The sequence below is a fragment of the Lepus europaeus genome, chromosome 2, assembly GCF_033115175.1.
Source record: "Lepus europaeus isolate LE1 chromosome 2, mLepTim1.pri, whole genome shotgun sequence".
NCBI lineage: Eukaryota > Metazoa > Chordata > Mammalia > Lagomorpha > Leporidae > Lepus > Lepus europaeus.
This window is the reverse complement of record NC_084828.1, coordinates 148,453,432-148,471,226: the sequence shown is the minus strand read 5'-3', so window position 1 is coordinate 148,471,226 and position 17,795 is coordinate 148,453,432. Positions and strand designations below refer to the sequence as shown.

At 34.6% G+C, this 17,795-nt stretch overlaps 1 protein-coding gene across 4 annotated transcripts in view; it reads left to right on the top strand.

The window, feature by feature from the left end:
- The window catches only part of DNAJC13 (DnaJ heat shock protein family (Hsp40) member C13), a 145,140-nt gene that overhangs the window by 45,224 nt on the left and 82,121 nt on the right, over window positions 1-17,795 (top strand). For all 4 annotated transcript variants that reach the window (XM_062214722.1, XM_062214706.1, XM_062214713.1 and 1 more), the window contains exons 12-22: window positions 21-190; window positions 630-729; window positions 2,437-2,544; window positions 3,218-3,373; window positions 4,825-4,881; window positions 7,090-7,211; window positions 9,724-9,799; window positions 10,066-10,161; window positions 10,905-11,048; window positions 15,468-15,550; window positions 16,904-17,057. In XM_062214722.1, coding sequence (XP_062070706.1) covers window positions 21-190; window positions 630-729; window positions 2,437-2,544; window positions 3,218-3,373; window positions 4,825-4,881; window positions 7,090-7,211; window positions 9,724-9,799; window positions 10,066-10,161; window positions 10,905-11,048; window positions 15,468-15,550; window positions 16,904-17,057 — 1,266 coding nt within the window. The remainder of the gene's footprint in view (window positions 1-20; window positions 191-629; window positions 730-2,436; window positions 2,545-3,217; window positions 3,374-4,824; window positions 4,882-7,089; window positions 7,212-9,723; window positions 9,800-10,065; window positions 10,162-10,904; window positions 11,049-15,467; window positions 15,551-16,903; window positions 17,058-17,795) is intronic.

Below are 17,795 nucleotides of genomic sequence, written 5' to 3'. Positions count from 1 at the left end.
AGTGTTCTTTCTTCACCTAGGGTCTCTTCTCAGAAAACAAAGAAAAACTGATTAATAATGCCATTACAGCATTGTTGTCCCAAGAGGGGGATGTTGTTGCTTCAAATGCAGAACTGGAGAGTCAGTTCCAGGCAGTGAGGAGGCTTGTAGCTTCCAAAGCTGGTTTTCTAGCCTTCACTCAGCTTCCAAAGTAAGTTGTCTTTTGAAACTTCACTTAGAGATTCTGAGCAACTCAGAGTTTTAAAGAGCAGTTTTCCTCTTTGACCAACCCTAGTACTTTTCATATGGTGATGAAAGTTTTTGATTTTGTTACAAAAAGTGGAAAAAGGAGATATGTGGAAGTGAGGGAGTATGTTGGCCCCACACTCCAGTCATATTGCTGGCTTTTGTTTCACTGAGTTTGAATGGGAAATTATATGCCTTTTGGTTTCAGTTAGCCTTAAAAAATCTTCCCTTCTCAAAAGACACTTAAGAAATCTAGTAAGCTTCAGAGGTAGAATTCGGAATAACGTAATTGCTACAGTATTATGCAGTAGAAACTTAGGGTTACTGATTATGTTACATTTTAATAGTAAAATATTTAAGAAGTTCTGATGCTTTTTTTATGTGAGTGTTTTTTGTTCCAAAAGATTCCGGGAGCGTCTTGGAGTGAAGGTAGTGAAAGCACTCAAGAGGAGCAACAATGGAGTAGTCCATGCAGCGGTTGATATGCTTTGTGCCCTGATGTGTGTAAGTAATATTTTTCTGAAGAAAACTTATTTTACTTAATTTGTCTGGTTATTTTATTTTCCACAAACCCCACTCTTCCTTTTACCAGTTAAGCCCCTATTTCTGTGTGTCCTAAGTTGTTCTCGTAGACATTTATTTATTCAGATACCATTTGCTTAGCACAGGCTGCATAACAGGCAGTGTTCTGTGTGGTAGAAATAAAAAGGATTTAAAGCAAAGTTTTCCTTCCTTCAAATTTCTGACAGTAAAGTAAGACATATGAATGCAGTATAAAGTAGTAGGGGCCATGGGATACCTGAAAAGAAGCACTTAATTTTTGTTTGGTGGGAAGTGAGGAAGGTCAAAAATTCTGAGCTAGTCTTTCTGGAAGATGTTATATCGGATGAGGTAGGTATCTTCTCAGCTTTGGGAAGACTTTCCAGGAAGAGGAAACAACATACAAAAGCATGTTTAGGAAGCAACAAATAAGTAAAGTATGGTTGAAGTGTAAATTATACATTCGGGGGGGGGGGGTAATTAGAAGTTGGAGCTATAGTCACAAAAAACTTCCTGTATCAGACAGAGGAGCTAGATTTTTAACCTTTTGTAAGGAACAATTGGAGTTTTTTTCATTAAGGGAGCAGTCACAAGATTAGGTTTGATATTACACTTGATCTTAGCCAGAAGGCCGGCAAACGATTGATTAGGTTTGATTTTAGAAGGTCTTCTCTGGTGGTATGTGGAAAATAGTTGAGAGGTAAGGTTAGAGGCAGATAAAGCAAATAATGTAACATATGAGATGCTGAGCTTGGCCCATAAAGAGACTGAAGAAGAGGCAGATTTGAAAGTTGTCTTCAGTGGGGAAAAATCTAATTTGATGACAGCTTTTATAGAGTGAGAGACTATTGTTTATTATAAGCTTGAAGGTTCTGATTTCTCTCAGTTTGTATGCGTACTGTCTTGGGACTCTGCCTTAAAAGTATTTTAAGCAAGCTTAGTGCAATAGAACAACTAGAGGTAACCACTTGTACTCATATAAAACTTTGCATGTATTCCCAGAAAGTGCATTACAGTTTACCTATTTTATTATCTTTATTATCTCAGATAATTCAGTGAAAAGAATTAAATAGCTAGAACATAAAATAATAGTGTGAACAAGCATAATGAGTCTTTATTACATTTTCGATATACTGTGTATTTTTTATGAGCTATCTCATTTAAACTTCATAATAGTCCAATAAGTACTGTTAATCATATGTTATAACTGAGGAAAATGTGGCCTAGAAAGGTAAAGTAATTTACCTTGCCTAAAACTTCCCAATCATAGTAATACACAGTTACTCCAACAGTCGAGAGAATCACTTTGAAACTAGCAGAAATTTGTTGCTAATTTTAGTGCTTGCCTCTAAATGTTCAGTTTTCTCATTGCAAATCTGACATGTAAAATTCAGTGGTGAATTGTTTTTTAAAAAGGAGGTCTGTGACTTTTGAGAGTGTATCTCATTTATTAGAATATTCAGCTCTTTGTTGAGCAAATTATCTGTGAAGTCTGATCAAACTGAAGGAAAATGTCATTTCTGCCTACTTGCCTTGAGTTTTCTTTCTGCCTTGTGCTTCAAAGGCTATGGTTTTGATGTTTCCAGTGTGTAACAGATATTCTATAAATGACTTGTGTGTGATGCTAGCACAAGGGACTACTTTTGAATTATTGCTGTTTTTAATCAATAGCCCATGCATGATGACTATGACTTAAGACAAGAACAGCTAAACAAAGCTTCTCTTCTCTCTTCAAAGAAGTTTCTGGAAAACTTACTGGAGAAATTTAATTCCCATGTGGTAAGTTATAATTAACGTGTCTTTGTGAGAAGTACTGTACCATTATTGGAAGAAATTCTTGAAGTACAACTTGGGTTGTTCAATTGTAGCCTCCACATTTGGTCAGTATTGTTGTTTGCAGTTCAGCTTGGTCACTAATAGTGAAATAATCTTTGAACTACATCTATTTATCCGAGAAGAATACATTGAAAACCCTTTATATTTAATCAGTGATATTCCAGATTTTTGTTTTTTCTCATTCTTTAAAAAATTTATTATGTGGTACACTGCTCTAAAAAAATTAAGGCTTAGTCTTCAGTCACTGGTAACCATTTTGGAGATGGTCATTATTATAACATCTAGAAGGAGCATGAACAAATTGCCAGTTTTGCATAGATTGTCAAAAGTTATCATTTGTACAGATACCCATTAACCTTAGTTATACACATTTGGAGAATTTTAGTTACTGCTGTAATATTTGACTGAATTTTGATTATATTCCTTTTAAGGATGATGGACAGTTTATATTAGCAAAGCAAGTACTATTTATGAGTCATCAAACTTTGAACTTCATGTTGAGAAATTAAAGTCAGTTTTTGTGTCTGGCATACAGAATAGGAGAAAGGAACACTGCTAAATTTTACTGAAGAATCCTATCTCTGTGTCTTTAAGGCAGTTTATTGCTTTGTTTCAGGATCATGGAACTGGTGCCCTAGTTATTAGTTCACTCTTGGACTTCCTTACGTTTGCCCTGTGTGCTCCATATAGTGAGACAAGTGAAGGGCAACAATTTGATATGCTCTTAGAGATGGTAGCATCCAATGGAAGAACCCTCTTTAAACTCTTTCAGGTGAGAGCTTGTATTTTTATCAGAGAAGAATTAATTTAAAATAACTGCTTTTTGAAACACAGTGTTTTTAAAAAATATTATATGCATGCTTCTATATTAATGACAACTTCTATATTAATGACAACTGTGGCCTAATACCTTATCTTAGAACATTTTAGCCCACGTATTCCGTCTGTGTGTGTGTGTGTGTGTTTACTCTTATTTATTTGAAACGTAGAAAGAGAGCTTTCATTTACTGCTTCATTCCTCAAATGCCCACAACAGCCACGGCTAGGGAAGACCAATGCTAGGAGCCAGGAACTCATTCTGGGTTTCGACATGGGTAGCAGGGACCCAAGTGATGGAGCCATCACCTGCTGCCTTCTGGGGTGTGCATTATTAGCAGGAAGCTGGAACTCAGAACACAACTAGGACTCAAACCAAGGCACTCTGATGTAGTGTCCTAACCATTAGGCCAAATGCCTGCCCATCTTGATGTTTCATCTAGAGCTGTATTGATGGCTAATGGCCACTGTTTTGAATGACTCCTTTTCCATCTCAGAAGTAGTGAAAAACCCAGTTTTTTCTGAGGTAGGACCTTTTCTAGATTCCCAAATAAGATGGGCTTTAGTGGACTGTTAATAAATACTGGAAAACAATTATATACATATGTGTTTATACAGAGGAGATTCTGAAAGTTCATAGAAAAATGAAATTTAGGCCGGCGCCGCGGCTCAATAGGCTAATCCTCCACCTGTGTCGCCGGCACACCGGGTTCTAGTCCCGGTCGGGGCACCAGATTCTGTCCCAGTTGCCCCTCTTCCAGGCCAGCTCTCTGCTGTGGCCCTGGAGTGCAGTGGAGGATGGCCCAAGTGCTTGGGCCCTGCACCCTCATGGGAGACCAGGAGAAGCACCTGGCTCCTGCCTTCGGATCAGCGTGGTGCGCTGCAGCGCGGCGGCCATTGGAAAGTGAACCAACGGGAAAAGGAAGACCTTTCTCTCTGTCTGTCTCTCTCACTCTCCACTCTGCCTGTCAAAATAAATAAATAAATTAATTAATTAAATAAAAGAAAAAAAGAAAAATGAAATTTAAAGATAATGTACATTTTTCTGTGAATTTCTTCAAACCCTCATATATATTTACATTTTTACTTGATGTCCTTGTTTGATATGTATTATTTAAATTGTTATATGTATCATACTTGTATTTATTTAAATACCAGCTGTTTCCTACTAAAATAAACTTTTTATGTTTGCACATCTATCTCTATAAAGCTGTATTGTAAGAATACATAAGATAACTAACCAAATTGTGATTGACTTTAATATATTTCCTTTACTTATGTTATGGCTTATACCTTGCATGAACTGTGTATTCTCTTTAAGAGCAACAGCTAAATGTGTTGGAACAAAATTCTTTTTTATTCAGTGATATTTTCTCTCCCCCATCCTCTACCCCTGCCATTTTAAAGCATCCTTCCATGGCAATTGTAAAAGGAGCTGGATTGGTTATGAAGGCAATAATAGAGGTGAGAGAACAATTTTGAAATTTTTAAACTTACTTGAATGTTGATTGGCTGTTTAATTGAATCTAAGAAATTACCTTTCAGTTTTTTATGGGAAAAATGGAATTAACTGGTTAAGAAAAATAATTTTTAATCTTTAATTGGAAATTAGTTTTAAACTTACTGCAGAAATAATCATCCACACTAAAACAGGAGTTTGAAGTTTTTGAATAAGTGAAATTATTGAACAGATCTTTTTCTGCATTATTATTTACCTACAAGAATTAAAAGCATTCTTTCTTTCTTTGGGGGATGATGGTGATAGTATTGAGATCTTGAAAGACTGTGATTACACCAAAACCTATTGGAGTTATAGAGCATTTCTTATGTTAAGCTATATTTGTAACTGAGTTGTAGAGGTAAGAGCATCTTGTCGTAGTTGGGAGTTACTGGTTCTCCAAGGTAGATGCTTTAGCCTTCTATGTTTGTTTTCTTTTTAAAGATTTATTTATTTATTTATTTAAAAGGCAGAAGGAGGATTTTCATCCACTGATTCATTCCTCAAATGCACCCAGTAGCATTTCTGGCTGAAGCCAAGAGCCAGGAACTCCAGTTGGATTTCTTCCACAGGTGGTGGTAGGAGCTTAGATTCTCAGGCCATCATCTGATGCTTCTCAGGGACAGCAGTAGGAAACTGGATTGGAAGTAGCCAAGCACTCCAGTGTGGGATGTGGGCATCCCAAGCAGTGACTGTGACTTCACATCCAGCACCATGACACCTGGCCTCCTTCCATGTTTTTTCAAAGATCATGGCTGTGAGTGTCAGCCACATTCTGTGATGTTCCAGTGACATCATACTGAAATGTCTTTTGAATTCTTGTATTCTGTTGTCACAGAAATAGTTTAGATGAAACGTAAGAGTATTCCTTTTACCAAAACCAAAAACCCTTATTTATTGTGGCACATCAGTAGAGCATACGACTAAGTAATAAGCACAAAGTTAGTATACTTTTAACTAACTTTTTAATTTTACATATATCTCCGTTGAACTGATAGGAACACCAGTATTTGCATTTTTTACTGTGTATATATAACCAAAGGCTGATTTCCCCACACTTTGGCTAAGGGGTTCTATACTCAATTTTAGCTTCCAAAGTAAGTACAACATCTTTGACTTTTACATAGTTTGCAATAGACAAGGAGGACCATGAGGCCAGATAAAAGTATACATTTGACCTTGATCCACCAATATTTTATTATTTATGTAATATATATCACTTATATGTTATATACAGAAATAGTCCTTGAGTGCCAGATAAAACCAAAATGCTAACTTTTAGCTTCAGGTACAAGCCATGCATACTAGAACTGCCATCTATTTATTTACATTTAAATCGTGGCAAGTATCTTGCTTGAGTTATTCTTTTGAAATTGTAAAAGCGATTTATGGTCTTTGAAGAAATATTGAGATATACAGGAAAAAAAACAATTAAAAACAAATATCTATAGATTTGTCATCCATAAATAACTTACTAGCATTTTAATTATTTACCATACAGACTGTACACCATTCAAAATGATATGTATGTATATGTACTGTGTTTATATTTGTATACACATTAGATATTCATGTTATAATTGTACTATATACTTTTTTCATTAATATTGTGAGCATTTTTACTTTTTGATAAGATTATTAAAAATTACACTACTTATAATTTGTAGTTCTGTAATCTTTGATTACTAGGCCTGTTTATATCTTGCCCATTGCCAAAATGAGTTCATATAAATAAAGTAAAATCAGAATAGAAAAATAATACACTAATATCACATCATCCTTTAAAAAAATAAAGAACTATGTTCACTTTCAAAATGAATGTCTCATTAATAAGAGCAACCTGGTTTTCAGGTGCCTTTGGTAGGAGTTGCTAGGTCTCCTGAGACACCTGTCCCCTTTGCTGGCTGACATACACATCTAATTTTTCATATTAAATCTAGCAAAGCATAATTTGTATGGTAAATTTATCTGGAAATATTTAAACTTCATGCCAAAGACAAATAATATCCTAAAATTTAACTATACTATTTTCCATCTATGATAATTTGGATAATTGGAAGTTATGTTTTTAATTTTTTATTCTAATTATTTAAAGATGTAAAATTAGTTTTTTAAAATTGAGTTAGCTTGTTATAGATTGCTGCTTTAGGGATCATCTTACCCTTTTTCCAAAGGAAGGTGACAAAGAAATTGCTACAAAAATGCAGGAGCTTGCCCTAAGTGAAGGTGCCTTACCTCGACACTTGCATACTGCGATGTTTACAATAAGCTCAGATCAAAGGATGCTTACAAATAGGTAGGTCATTTAATTTGCTATAAATTAACTTGCTGTTTAGAGAATGAATTCAGATAAAACAAACTGAATAAGTGTTTGGATTACATAAATGTTCCATTTTATCCATGCAGTTCTTTTTCTGTCCTTGTAGAAGATGGTGCCCAAGTGATCATTGTCTTCGTCCATGGATAGCTTGAAAGGAAAAAAAAACTGCTTCCTTTTTTTTCCTGTTATCTTTTGATCAGACTTTGAAACCACAGTTGTGGACTACAACATGGAGTATAATACCTGGAAACTTGTGGAGCTGCAGCCATATGCCATGTTTTTCTCTGTTTCCTGTGACCATTAGACATGCACATGATCCCATATAAAAACTTGGCATATTTGATTTTCAGATATCTTCAGTCAGTTGGGTACTCTGCTTAAAAAGAAAAGAAAACCTTAAACATATATCTGGCCTAAACTCCGCTTATCTTAAATCTCTTGAGGTTAAACAATTACCTATTTGATGAATCTTCTTCTTTCTTCTAATAATCATTCAGATAGAAAAACACATAAATCTAGTCATTTATTGCAGGATACATGAATTCTAGCTCTTTCACTTTTCTTTATGGTTTCCAGCATGTGACCCTTTCAGCTATCCTAAGCATACTATATTATGACATTAATAAAATCCATATGTATCATATAAATGTGCTTAATCATATTTTTGACTTTCTAAATAATTGGATATACTGCTGACTTATGCTTACTTTGTTATAATACTGTAAATTTCCTTTATTCGTCATTAGTGTCCAGTGATTGTATGTTGCAGTATGCTACCTTGCTATTTAGTTTCTACTATGTAAGAAGCTGTCTGCATCCCTTACTTGTAAACGTTAACCAGAAAAGTAGTGTTGCGTGAGAAGATAGTTTGATGTAAAAGAAGTTATTTCTCATATTACTGTCTCATTACCATTGCTAGATGCTTTCATTAAAATAGAAACTATCTTAGGTCTTATTCTATAAATCATGCATGTTAGATACATGTTTATAAGACAAGCAAATTAAAATTAATCAGTTAAAATTCCCTACTGTGATCAATGAGCATATTTATCCAGGAAACATTTTATTTTGGAGAAAACTGCAAAATGTTAGTAGTATTCAAATTACAGTATTAAAATGCTATCAATTTTATAATAGAAACACGAGTTCATTTGCACTTCTTTTATGAATTACATTATAAAATATTATCTCTTATCCCTGACTGTAGGCTTTTTGTGATCTACTGGGATGATACTTGCCAAATATCAGTGAAAGAAATTACAAGTGCAATTACTTTAATATCTCACAGGGATGAACAGTTATAGTAGTGTTCACTTTCTGAAGACAAAGTACAATTTGAATTTTGCTATTTAACTTTTTCCTGGAATATAACATGTATAAGTATGTGTGTGTGTGTGTGTATATATGTATATATATACACATACATACATATATGTATGTCCCTGGTGAGTTATTTGGTCATTTTCCTCATACGGTTTCATGTCCAGTCTTATGGTAAATGGTAATTGAATCCCTACCAAAGCATAGTAGGTGAATAAAATAGGATTCCTGCCCATGAGGCACATCCAGGTTAGAAGACAGATGTTATGGGCATTAAGATTAATAAATAATTAAACATGGATTCAACATTCTTCTTGGTTTTTCACTTTGAACCAAAATATGCTTTTAAAGAATTTTTTTAAACTTGTTTATTTGAAAGACAGATACACAGACAGGTAGATGAGTCTCCCATCTGCTGATTGACTCAACAAATGCCTTCAGCAGCTGAGACTGGGTCAGGCTGTCGCCAGGATCCAGGAATTCAGTCTGGATCACCCGTGTGGGTAGCATGGAACCAAGTACTTAAGTCATTCCTGCTGCCTTCCAGAGTGCATATTAGCAGAAAGCTGGAATCTGGTACAGAACTGTGACTGAAACCTAGAACACTCTGAAGTGGGATGCTGTTGCATTGTAACAGCTGTACCAAATGTCTGTCTCCTCCCTGCAAAAATATGCTTTTTAGCTTTTAGGTGGGGGGTGAGTAGAATAATTTGCGCTAAGTACTTTAGGTTTTTATCCAAACCCCCAAACTGAAAATATTATCTGTCTCTGACTATGGCAAAAAGGTTATATTATAGAAAATAGTAATTGACTTTTGGTAGTGTTCAGCATCCCAGAGAATGTTGTCACTGTGTCAGGACTTGTTATACAAACTAATTGTATCATCAAGTGAAAAGAATTTTTTTCCCTTTCTTTAAGTGGGGTAAGAACTTCTTCATGTTGAGGTTCTTTGGAAATTAGTATTTGAATCATGGAAGCATTTTAACTTGGAGAAAATTCCAAGATGTTATCAATATTTGGATTACTGCCTCAAACCCCTTTTCATATTTATTTATTTTTATTACAGCTGTTTATTTCTTATAATTATATGATATTTTGTTCTTAAAAATTCCTTTCTGTTCTAGCTGAGATAAAGCAGCAAACCTTTCTCAACGTCTCCTTTTTTCAGACAGCTAAGTAGACATTTAGTTGGACTCTGGACTGCTGATAACACAACTGCAACAAACTTGTTGAAACGCATTTTGGTAAGTTAGTGGAGAAACTGAAAAGATTTGTATATTCTTGCCCGGTAACATTTCATTGAATCTGTTGATTTATGCTGTTAAATTTGTTTTTGCTGTTTTTTTTTTAAATTGAAAATATGTTTATCATAGGAATTATCGTATAGTAAGAGTTACCCTAAGTAGCAAAAGCATAGCATTAGTTTATTTGGGTTTTTAAGGCTGAAATTTTTTTTGTGCAGTTGTGTTTGAAATGGATTTTGTGTTTTGTTTATGTTTGGTGTTTTTAGCCACCAGGCTTGCTGGCGTATTTGGACAGCTCAGATCAAGTTCCTGAGAAGGATGCTGATCGAATGCATGTTAGAGATAATGTGAAAATAGCAATGGTAAATATGGTTGTCCTATGTAATTTTTTCAGGATTGAGAGTGCTGCTACTTGACTCTTCTCTGAAACACACTAAGAATTTTAGAAATAAACTAAGAATACACTGCATTGAGTAGCAATACTCTTTTTATTGTTAATAACTTTCTTGAGATAAAATTTACATATTATTTACCTGTTTTTAGTGTTTAACACATTAATTTTTAATATATTTTATCACGATCTAATTTTATGAATAGTGCTAATTTGGTTGTATATTTTGTTTCTCTAACTCAACTTGCTGAAGCATTTAGGATTCCTAAAGCAATTTCAAATGTGTAGTGGTATTTTACACATAATGTGAGATTAATAAATTGATGAGAAGACAAACACTGAAAATTACTTAGAACTTTTTCCTTACAAAATTTTATTAGTTATTAGGGTTGATTATTAGAGTTGAGGTATCCCTGAGAAAATTACATAAAACATCTTTCATGTTGTGCACTTGTAATAATTGAGTAGGTGCATTCTTTTTCTGTCTTCATTCCTCCTCCCCTTCTGTGCTTCTCTCCCATTTGGATCTTGCCATCTCACGAAAAGAATCATCTTTAAACCTAAGTACAAAAATAAGTTTCATGAAAAAATATACACCAAACCCTTACATCCGATATTTATTGTAGAATGTAAAATAGTGTGTCTCAGTTTAACATAGAATTTCTAAATAAGCTTGCCAACAGCTATGTAATGGACTTTATCGTTATTTTATAGGATCAGTATGGAAAATTTAATAAAGTTCCAGAGTGGCAAAGACTAGCTGGAAAAGCTGCTAAAGAAGTTGAAAAATTTGCCAAAGACAAAGTGGACCTTGTATTGATGCACTGGAGGGATCGGATGGGTATTGCTCAGAAAGAGGTAAACAATATGATCTGCCTTCAGACTTCCAGTACCTCCAGGTCCCTAGGTCTGCTGTGGTAAATTCTGTTCTCGGAAGTGGTATTTAGAAATTTCTGACTGACTATTTGGGCTTACAAATTAATTCTATTTTCTATTTCATATACATTTCCTTAATTTGTAGTTTTGTGAATTAATAGGTATTTTAGTTAGGCATTTTTATTTTTTATTTATTTATTTGTTTTTTTTATTTTTGACAGGCAGAGTGGACAGTGAGAGAGAGAGAGACAGAGAGAAAGGTCTTCCTTTGCCGTTGGTTCACCCTCCAATGGCCGCCGTGGCCGGCGCACTGCGCTGATCCGAAGGCAGGAGCCAGGTGCTTCTCCTGGTCTCCCATGCGGGTGCAGGGCCCAAGCACTTGGGCCATCCTCCACTGCACTCCAGGGCCACAGCAGAGAGCTGGCCTGGAAGAGGGGCAACCAGGACAGAATCTGGTGCCCCGACCGGGACTAGAACCCGGTGTTCCGGCGCTGCAAGGCAGAGGAGTAGCCTGTTGAGCCACGGCGCCGGCCTTAGTTAGGTATTTTAGTATAGAATTCCACTTTTAATTTCTCTTGCATATGTCCCAGTTTTCATGCTTTTTATTCCTATGTATCTTTTTCCTTCCCTTCTCTGGACTTTGTTTGGTACCAGTACAAGTAAAGACACTCTTCTTATTCAGTGTTTCTATTCAGATCAATGTTTTGGATTAAGACTCACATTTTAAAATTAAAGCTACTGTGTGTACTTAAATTTTGTGACATTAGTTCCTCAAATCAAGGTCAGATGTAGAACAGTATTTTTTCCCATTCTTCATCATGCACACTCTTCATGATGGATTATGCAGTTAAGAATGGAGTAAGGTGGCCTTGAGAGACTTGATCTCACGGTTCTTATTGACTGTACTTTTTATTTTTAAGATTTATTTTTATTTGGGGCCTGCACTGTGGCACAGTGGGTTAATGTCTTGGCCGTAGGCACCGGCATCCCATATGGCGCCGGCTCAAGTCCCGGCTGCTCCACTTCCTATCCAGCTCTCTGCTATGGCCTGGGAAAGCAGTGGAAGGTGGCCCAAGTCCTTGGGCCCCTGCACCCATGTGGGAGACCCGGAAGAAGCTCCTGGCTCCTGGCTTCTGATTGGCGCAGCTCTGGCTGTTGGCGGCCAATTGGAGAGTGAACCATTGGATGGAAGATCTCCCTCTCTCTGCCTCTCCTCTCTGTGTGTGACTTTGACTTTCAAATAAATAATAAATAAATAAATAAATAAATTATTATTTATTTGAAATATTTATTTGAAAGAGTTACAAAGAGAGATAGAGACAGAGAGAGAGGTCTTCCGTCTGCTTTCCCAGGTCATAGCATAGAGCGGGATGGGAAGTGGAGCAGCTGGGACATGAACCAGCGCCCATATGGGATGTCAGTGCTTCAGGCCAGGACTTTAACCCTCTGTGCTACAGCGCCGGCCCCTTGTTGACTATACTTTTATTTTATCTTCTTAGCCATCTTTTTGTTTATGGTAGCTGTTTCCTTATTCAATGAAAATAATCTTAAATCTTGCTAAAACAAATAGGTTTTTTATGGAAAACCAGAATATCAAACAGCAATGAATATCAATGTCTGTGTGTATGTCTGAAAGTGGGATCAGTCTTCAATTCTTTAGAACTTGAGTGTAACAGATTAATGCCAATTTGTGTAAATGATAAATGTAGTATAAAGAATCATAAGACAGACTTTTAGGTGATTGTCTGGGATAATCAAGAGAACATTGAACTTTGAATTGGTTAAATCTGCTTCTGAGCCTGGTCCATCACTAATTAACCTAAATTGTGGGTTCTCATTACTTGACTTTCCTCTGTCTTAAAATTGGAATAATACCAATGTTCTCTAACTTGCAGAGTTTCTTCGATGTGTAAGCAAGATAGTAATAGAAGTATTATATACATATCTGGTCATGATAATATTGCTGTAGCATTTGAGCAATTGAAAAATTTATTACATATAATTTTAACAGTTACTAAGAATTAATAAGCTTCTGGCATTTTAACTAAAACTATTTCTAAAATAATCATTGTTTCAAGCTGTTGACTATAATTATCATACTCAAATAAGTTTTGGCATCATATTTCATATGTAACATTTGCCTAGCATAAGCTTGAACAAAAAGTATATTTTCTGGAAATATAGATAATATTTAAAGACAGCAATTCAAAGGGAAAAAATGGATTCTTAGTACCAGAAATGTTGTGCTGGTTTGTTGGTATCATTTACATGTATTATTATCTAATGTTTTGAGCAAATAGTGATGCTCGATAAAAATGCTGGTCAGGAAATTATCTTGGTAGTGTCAGCTGATCATCATTTCTGCCTGGGTAGTATTTTTCATATTAACTTCTTTAGGGAACTGAATACTCTCTGTGACTATTCTGTATATAGGAACACTAACACCAAACTATATTATGACTTGTTTTTTAGTTAAATTCTGGAAACCAAAAACATTGTTAGGATTAGCTGGTTGTATTGAAATGAGCTGCAGTTCTTAAATAATCATAATGTTTATGAAGTTGGTTCCATTTTTAGCTCACTCTCTGTTGAATTTCTGAAAACCTTTGGTTAATATATAAAACTTTTTAAAATAAATTTATGTTGCTTTCACTTTAGGGATTTGTCTAGCTAATTAGGGCCCCTTACCTAATGCTTTAATTCAGTCTATGGAGTTGTTCTTTATATAGGATGTACATTTTCATTACTGTAGATTGGCAGTCTTCTTTCCTGAGGGGGTGGGGCCTTAACAGAGTTCTTAATTAGAAGTGGTAAGGAAAGCTTTCTAATTATAACTAAATATTGAATTATCTCTATACTCCATCCACCTTGTATTATTTTATGTGATGGTACACAGAATTAAAAACTGTGGAAGTCATTTTTTTATACAACCAGTTAGTTTTGTATTTCGAATAGCATTGACTTTTAAAATTTATTACTCAATTTACATTAATTTTTTTCTTGTCATCTATTGTTTTCTTGCTTTATTTCATTTGACACTTCCTTAATGAAGTTTCAGGCCTTATGTTTATACCACTTTATATTTCCAATTCTATCAAATTGATGACTAACATTTTCGTATCTGAAATAACTACAGGCTTCTCTTGGAGCAGAGATTCTCAACCTGCATTCCATTTCCATACTTCAGAGATTCCTTAAAATCTCTTCCAGTAGCAAACTTGACATATATACCTATTCCTTGAGCAGGAGCCATTGATTGATTAAAATTCTGAAAGGATTTAAGACTACCTAAAATTTTGGTCATAGAATTAGAGAAGCAGGTAGGACTTTCCTGTCCTAGAGTGAAGGTAATTTATATTGATGACATCTTCATGGGATTAAATAATAGATACACCATAGCAGATCTAGGTTTGTACTCTATTCTTTTTTTTTTTTTTTTTTTTTTTTTTGACAGGCAGAGTGGATAGTGAGAGAGAGAGACAGAGAGAAAGGTCTTCCTTTTTGCCGTTGGTTCACCCTCCAATGGCCGCTGCGGCCGGCGCATCGTGCTGATCTGAAGCCAGGAGCCAGGTGCTTTTTCCTGGTCTCCCATGCGGGTGCAGGGCCCAAGGACTTGGGCCATCCTCCACTGCCTTCCCAGGCCATAGCAGAGAGCTGGCCTGGAAGAGGGGCAACCGGGATAGAATCCGGCGCCCCGACCAGGACTAGAACCCGGGGTGCCGGTGCCGCAAGGCGGAGGATTAGCCTGTTAAGCCACGGCGCCGGCCTTCTATTTCTTTTTAATTTTTAATTTTTTCCCTTTTAAAATTAAATTCAGGACAGAAACAGTATGGTTAGTTTAAGTCTGCTACATGTGTGAAATATGGTAAATTTCCTGGCATGAGGAGTCATTTTTGTTTTTTGTTTTTTTTTTTTTAAGAGTTCTCTTTTTTAATAAAAGACTCACTTCACATGTATCTGATTGTAGTTACTTAATTCTGTAGCTCTTTCAATTTGTACTTGCTACTGTTGGCTTTGGTAGCAGTTTAATAACCTGTAATGTTTTACATTTATTATATTCCCATTTTTGTATTAACTGCATGCATGTAAATGTTTGAAACAAATCACTTGTTCCTGATTGTTGAACATTTTATTCATCATCACTGAAGTTTAAGAAAATTTGATGTTGAAACAATAATGTTAGACTATATATAGCAAATATTTGAGCTATACTATAGAACTACATGCTGGCAAATTATCTGATATAATCTAATGTCATGTTAATATTTTAAAGATTTTGTTTCCTTAATTTTGTTTCTCACAATTTTAAGAAAGAAATCATTCTCATAAAGTTGTGATGTTCTGACTGAGCCTATTTGGTAGCCTCAAATTGATCACGATGAAGTTATTTTTCTTTTCCAGAATATAAATCAAAAGCCAGTAGTTCTTCGTAAAAGAAGACAAAGAATAAAAATAGAAGCAAATTGGGATCTCTTCTATTATAGGTAAACATTAGGCCTCTTTTCAACAGATTAAATTTTGTATTGCTTCTAGAGGAGTTTATAACAGTTTCTCATCCCTGGAATTGTGCCTACAGTTCAAGAGCTGTTAACTGTTTAAGAATGATATGATTGGAGATACTTCCATAAAATTAATGATTTTCATAGAATGCTGATAGTCTGAGGAACTAAAATTACCCTAAGAATTTTATTAAGGCTTAGAGATTACTACTTCAAAACACTTTATTGCAGCTTAGAAATAATTGCATATTTTCATTAAGCCTTGTTGGAAATAGTCCTAAAGGGGTGAATGATGAAATCATAAGGACACTTGTGGTAAGTGAGTATCTAAGTCAGTTTTCAATCTTTCAAATATGATAATCTCCTTCCTCTCCCTATCTCCAATTCCTTTTCTCCTGTGCATTACCATACAGGAAATTAAACATTTGGGGTGTTTGCAAAGTTTTTTTAAGGTATCTCACAATAATCAGTCTGGAAGCCGACATATTGATTATTATTTGGCTAATAAAGAAAAGATGAAGAGTCTTTAAAAAGTACATGGATATGCATATTATAAAAACAAAAAAAAAACTATGGATTTTAATTTTTTGCATAAAAGTAAGCTTATCTTTTAATGTCATTTTCCATGGACTTTTTGAAGTACCCTTGTATATTCTTTGAGAACTTTCCCACTACTTATAGCGTATATAGTGTGTATATAGTATATCCTTAAGTATATGCCTTGGATTTCTTCCTCAGGAATCCCTCAATTGTGTTGTTCCCCCTAGAACTTCCTTCGAACTCTGAAATGACTTTCTAGGAGGATTGCAGACTGAAAGTAAGCAGATATCCCAGTTCAGATTTTTGCCCGCATTTGTTACCATAGTTAAGTTATTCCAGGAGTACCAGGAAGCTATATTGAAAATGCTCAATGATAGCTTTGGCAGTTTGGCAGTGTACTTTCTTAGGTAGTCTGTAAAGGTTCTTGTACTTCACACTCACAAGTCCAGGTATTCTTATATTCAACAGTAAATTTGATATCTGATAATAGAATTATTTTCTAACTGGAAATTGTATTAGGAGGAAAGATAGAAATTAAAAAAAATCAGTTTTTTTTTATTATGAAAGCTTTCAAACATACAGAAAAATGAAAGAATTTTACAGTGAGTATCTGTATATTTAGCCCCAAGATTTCTACCATTAACATTTTACTATACTTGATTTACACTGATTTTACTGTCTTTATTCTTGATAAAGTTTGTTAATTCTGTTCTCATTTTAAGATGTGATAAGGGATATTTGTAGGTTTTTTTTAAAAAGAATATTTATTGTTTCCTACTGTTTTCTGATCCTATCTAGATTTGGTCAAGACCATGCTAGGTCAAACCTTATTTGGAATTTCAAGACACGAGAAGAACTGAAAGATACTCTGGAATCTGAAATGAGAACATTTAATATTGATAGAGAGCTTGGTAGTGCTAATGTGATCTCTTGGAACCACCATGAATTTGAGGTAAAGTTTAATTTTTATAATAATCTTAAAACGCAATTACTATTTTCAGAATAATTTTTTATGTTGAGTCTTACATTAAGTATATTTTTATGAGTCTTACATAACTATAACTTGTGTCTTTACCTTTATAACTTGTGTCATTATTGCTTAATGGTATAGAGAAAATACTGAAAATATTTAATCTTTGCTTGAGACAAAAATTAAAAATTAATTCACTATTTAACTTGCCTTTGTACCCGAGAGTCAATGGAGTTTTAGTAAATTTGATCTTAGGCATTCCAAATCTGTTCTTTTCATTTCTGGAAGCTTTAGATTCTTTCTCCATTGAAACAACCTTTCTAAGTTCCATATAATTTAATTTTTTTAAGGTAAATTGACTCTAAATGTGACCATATTTTGTCAGTCTTTTAAAATATTGATGTAAGTGAGGAACAAAGGAAACAAGAACAACAAATGTGGTAGAAAAATCTTTTATTTTTGTATGTAATATATGTATATATGATCTAAGTATGTATTTTTATATATCATAGGTACATACACATATCATATATACATACAGTCTTGTGTTGCAGAATGTTTCTGTCAGTGATAAACCAACTAGATGATAGTGGTCCCATAAGATTGTATCACAAACTAACATCATAGCCATCTTAGTTTGGTTAAGTGGGTGTTCACACAATGACAAAATTGCCTAGGGATACATTTCTCAGAACATTACCCCATTATGTGATGCATGAT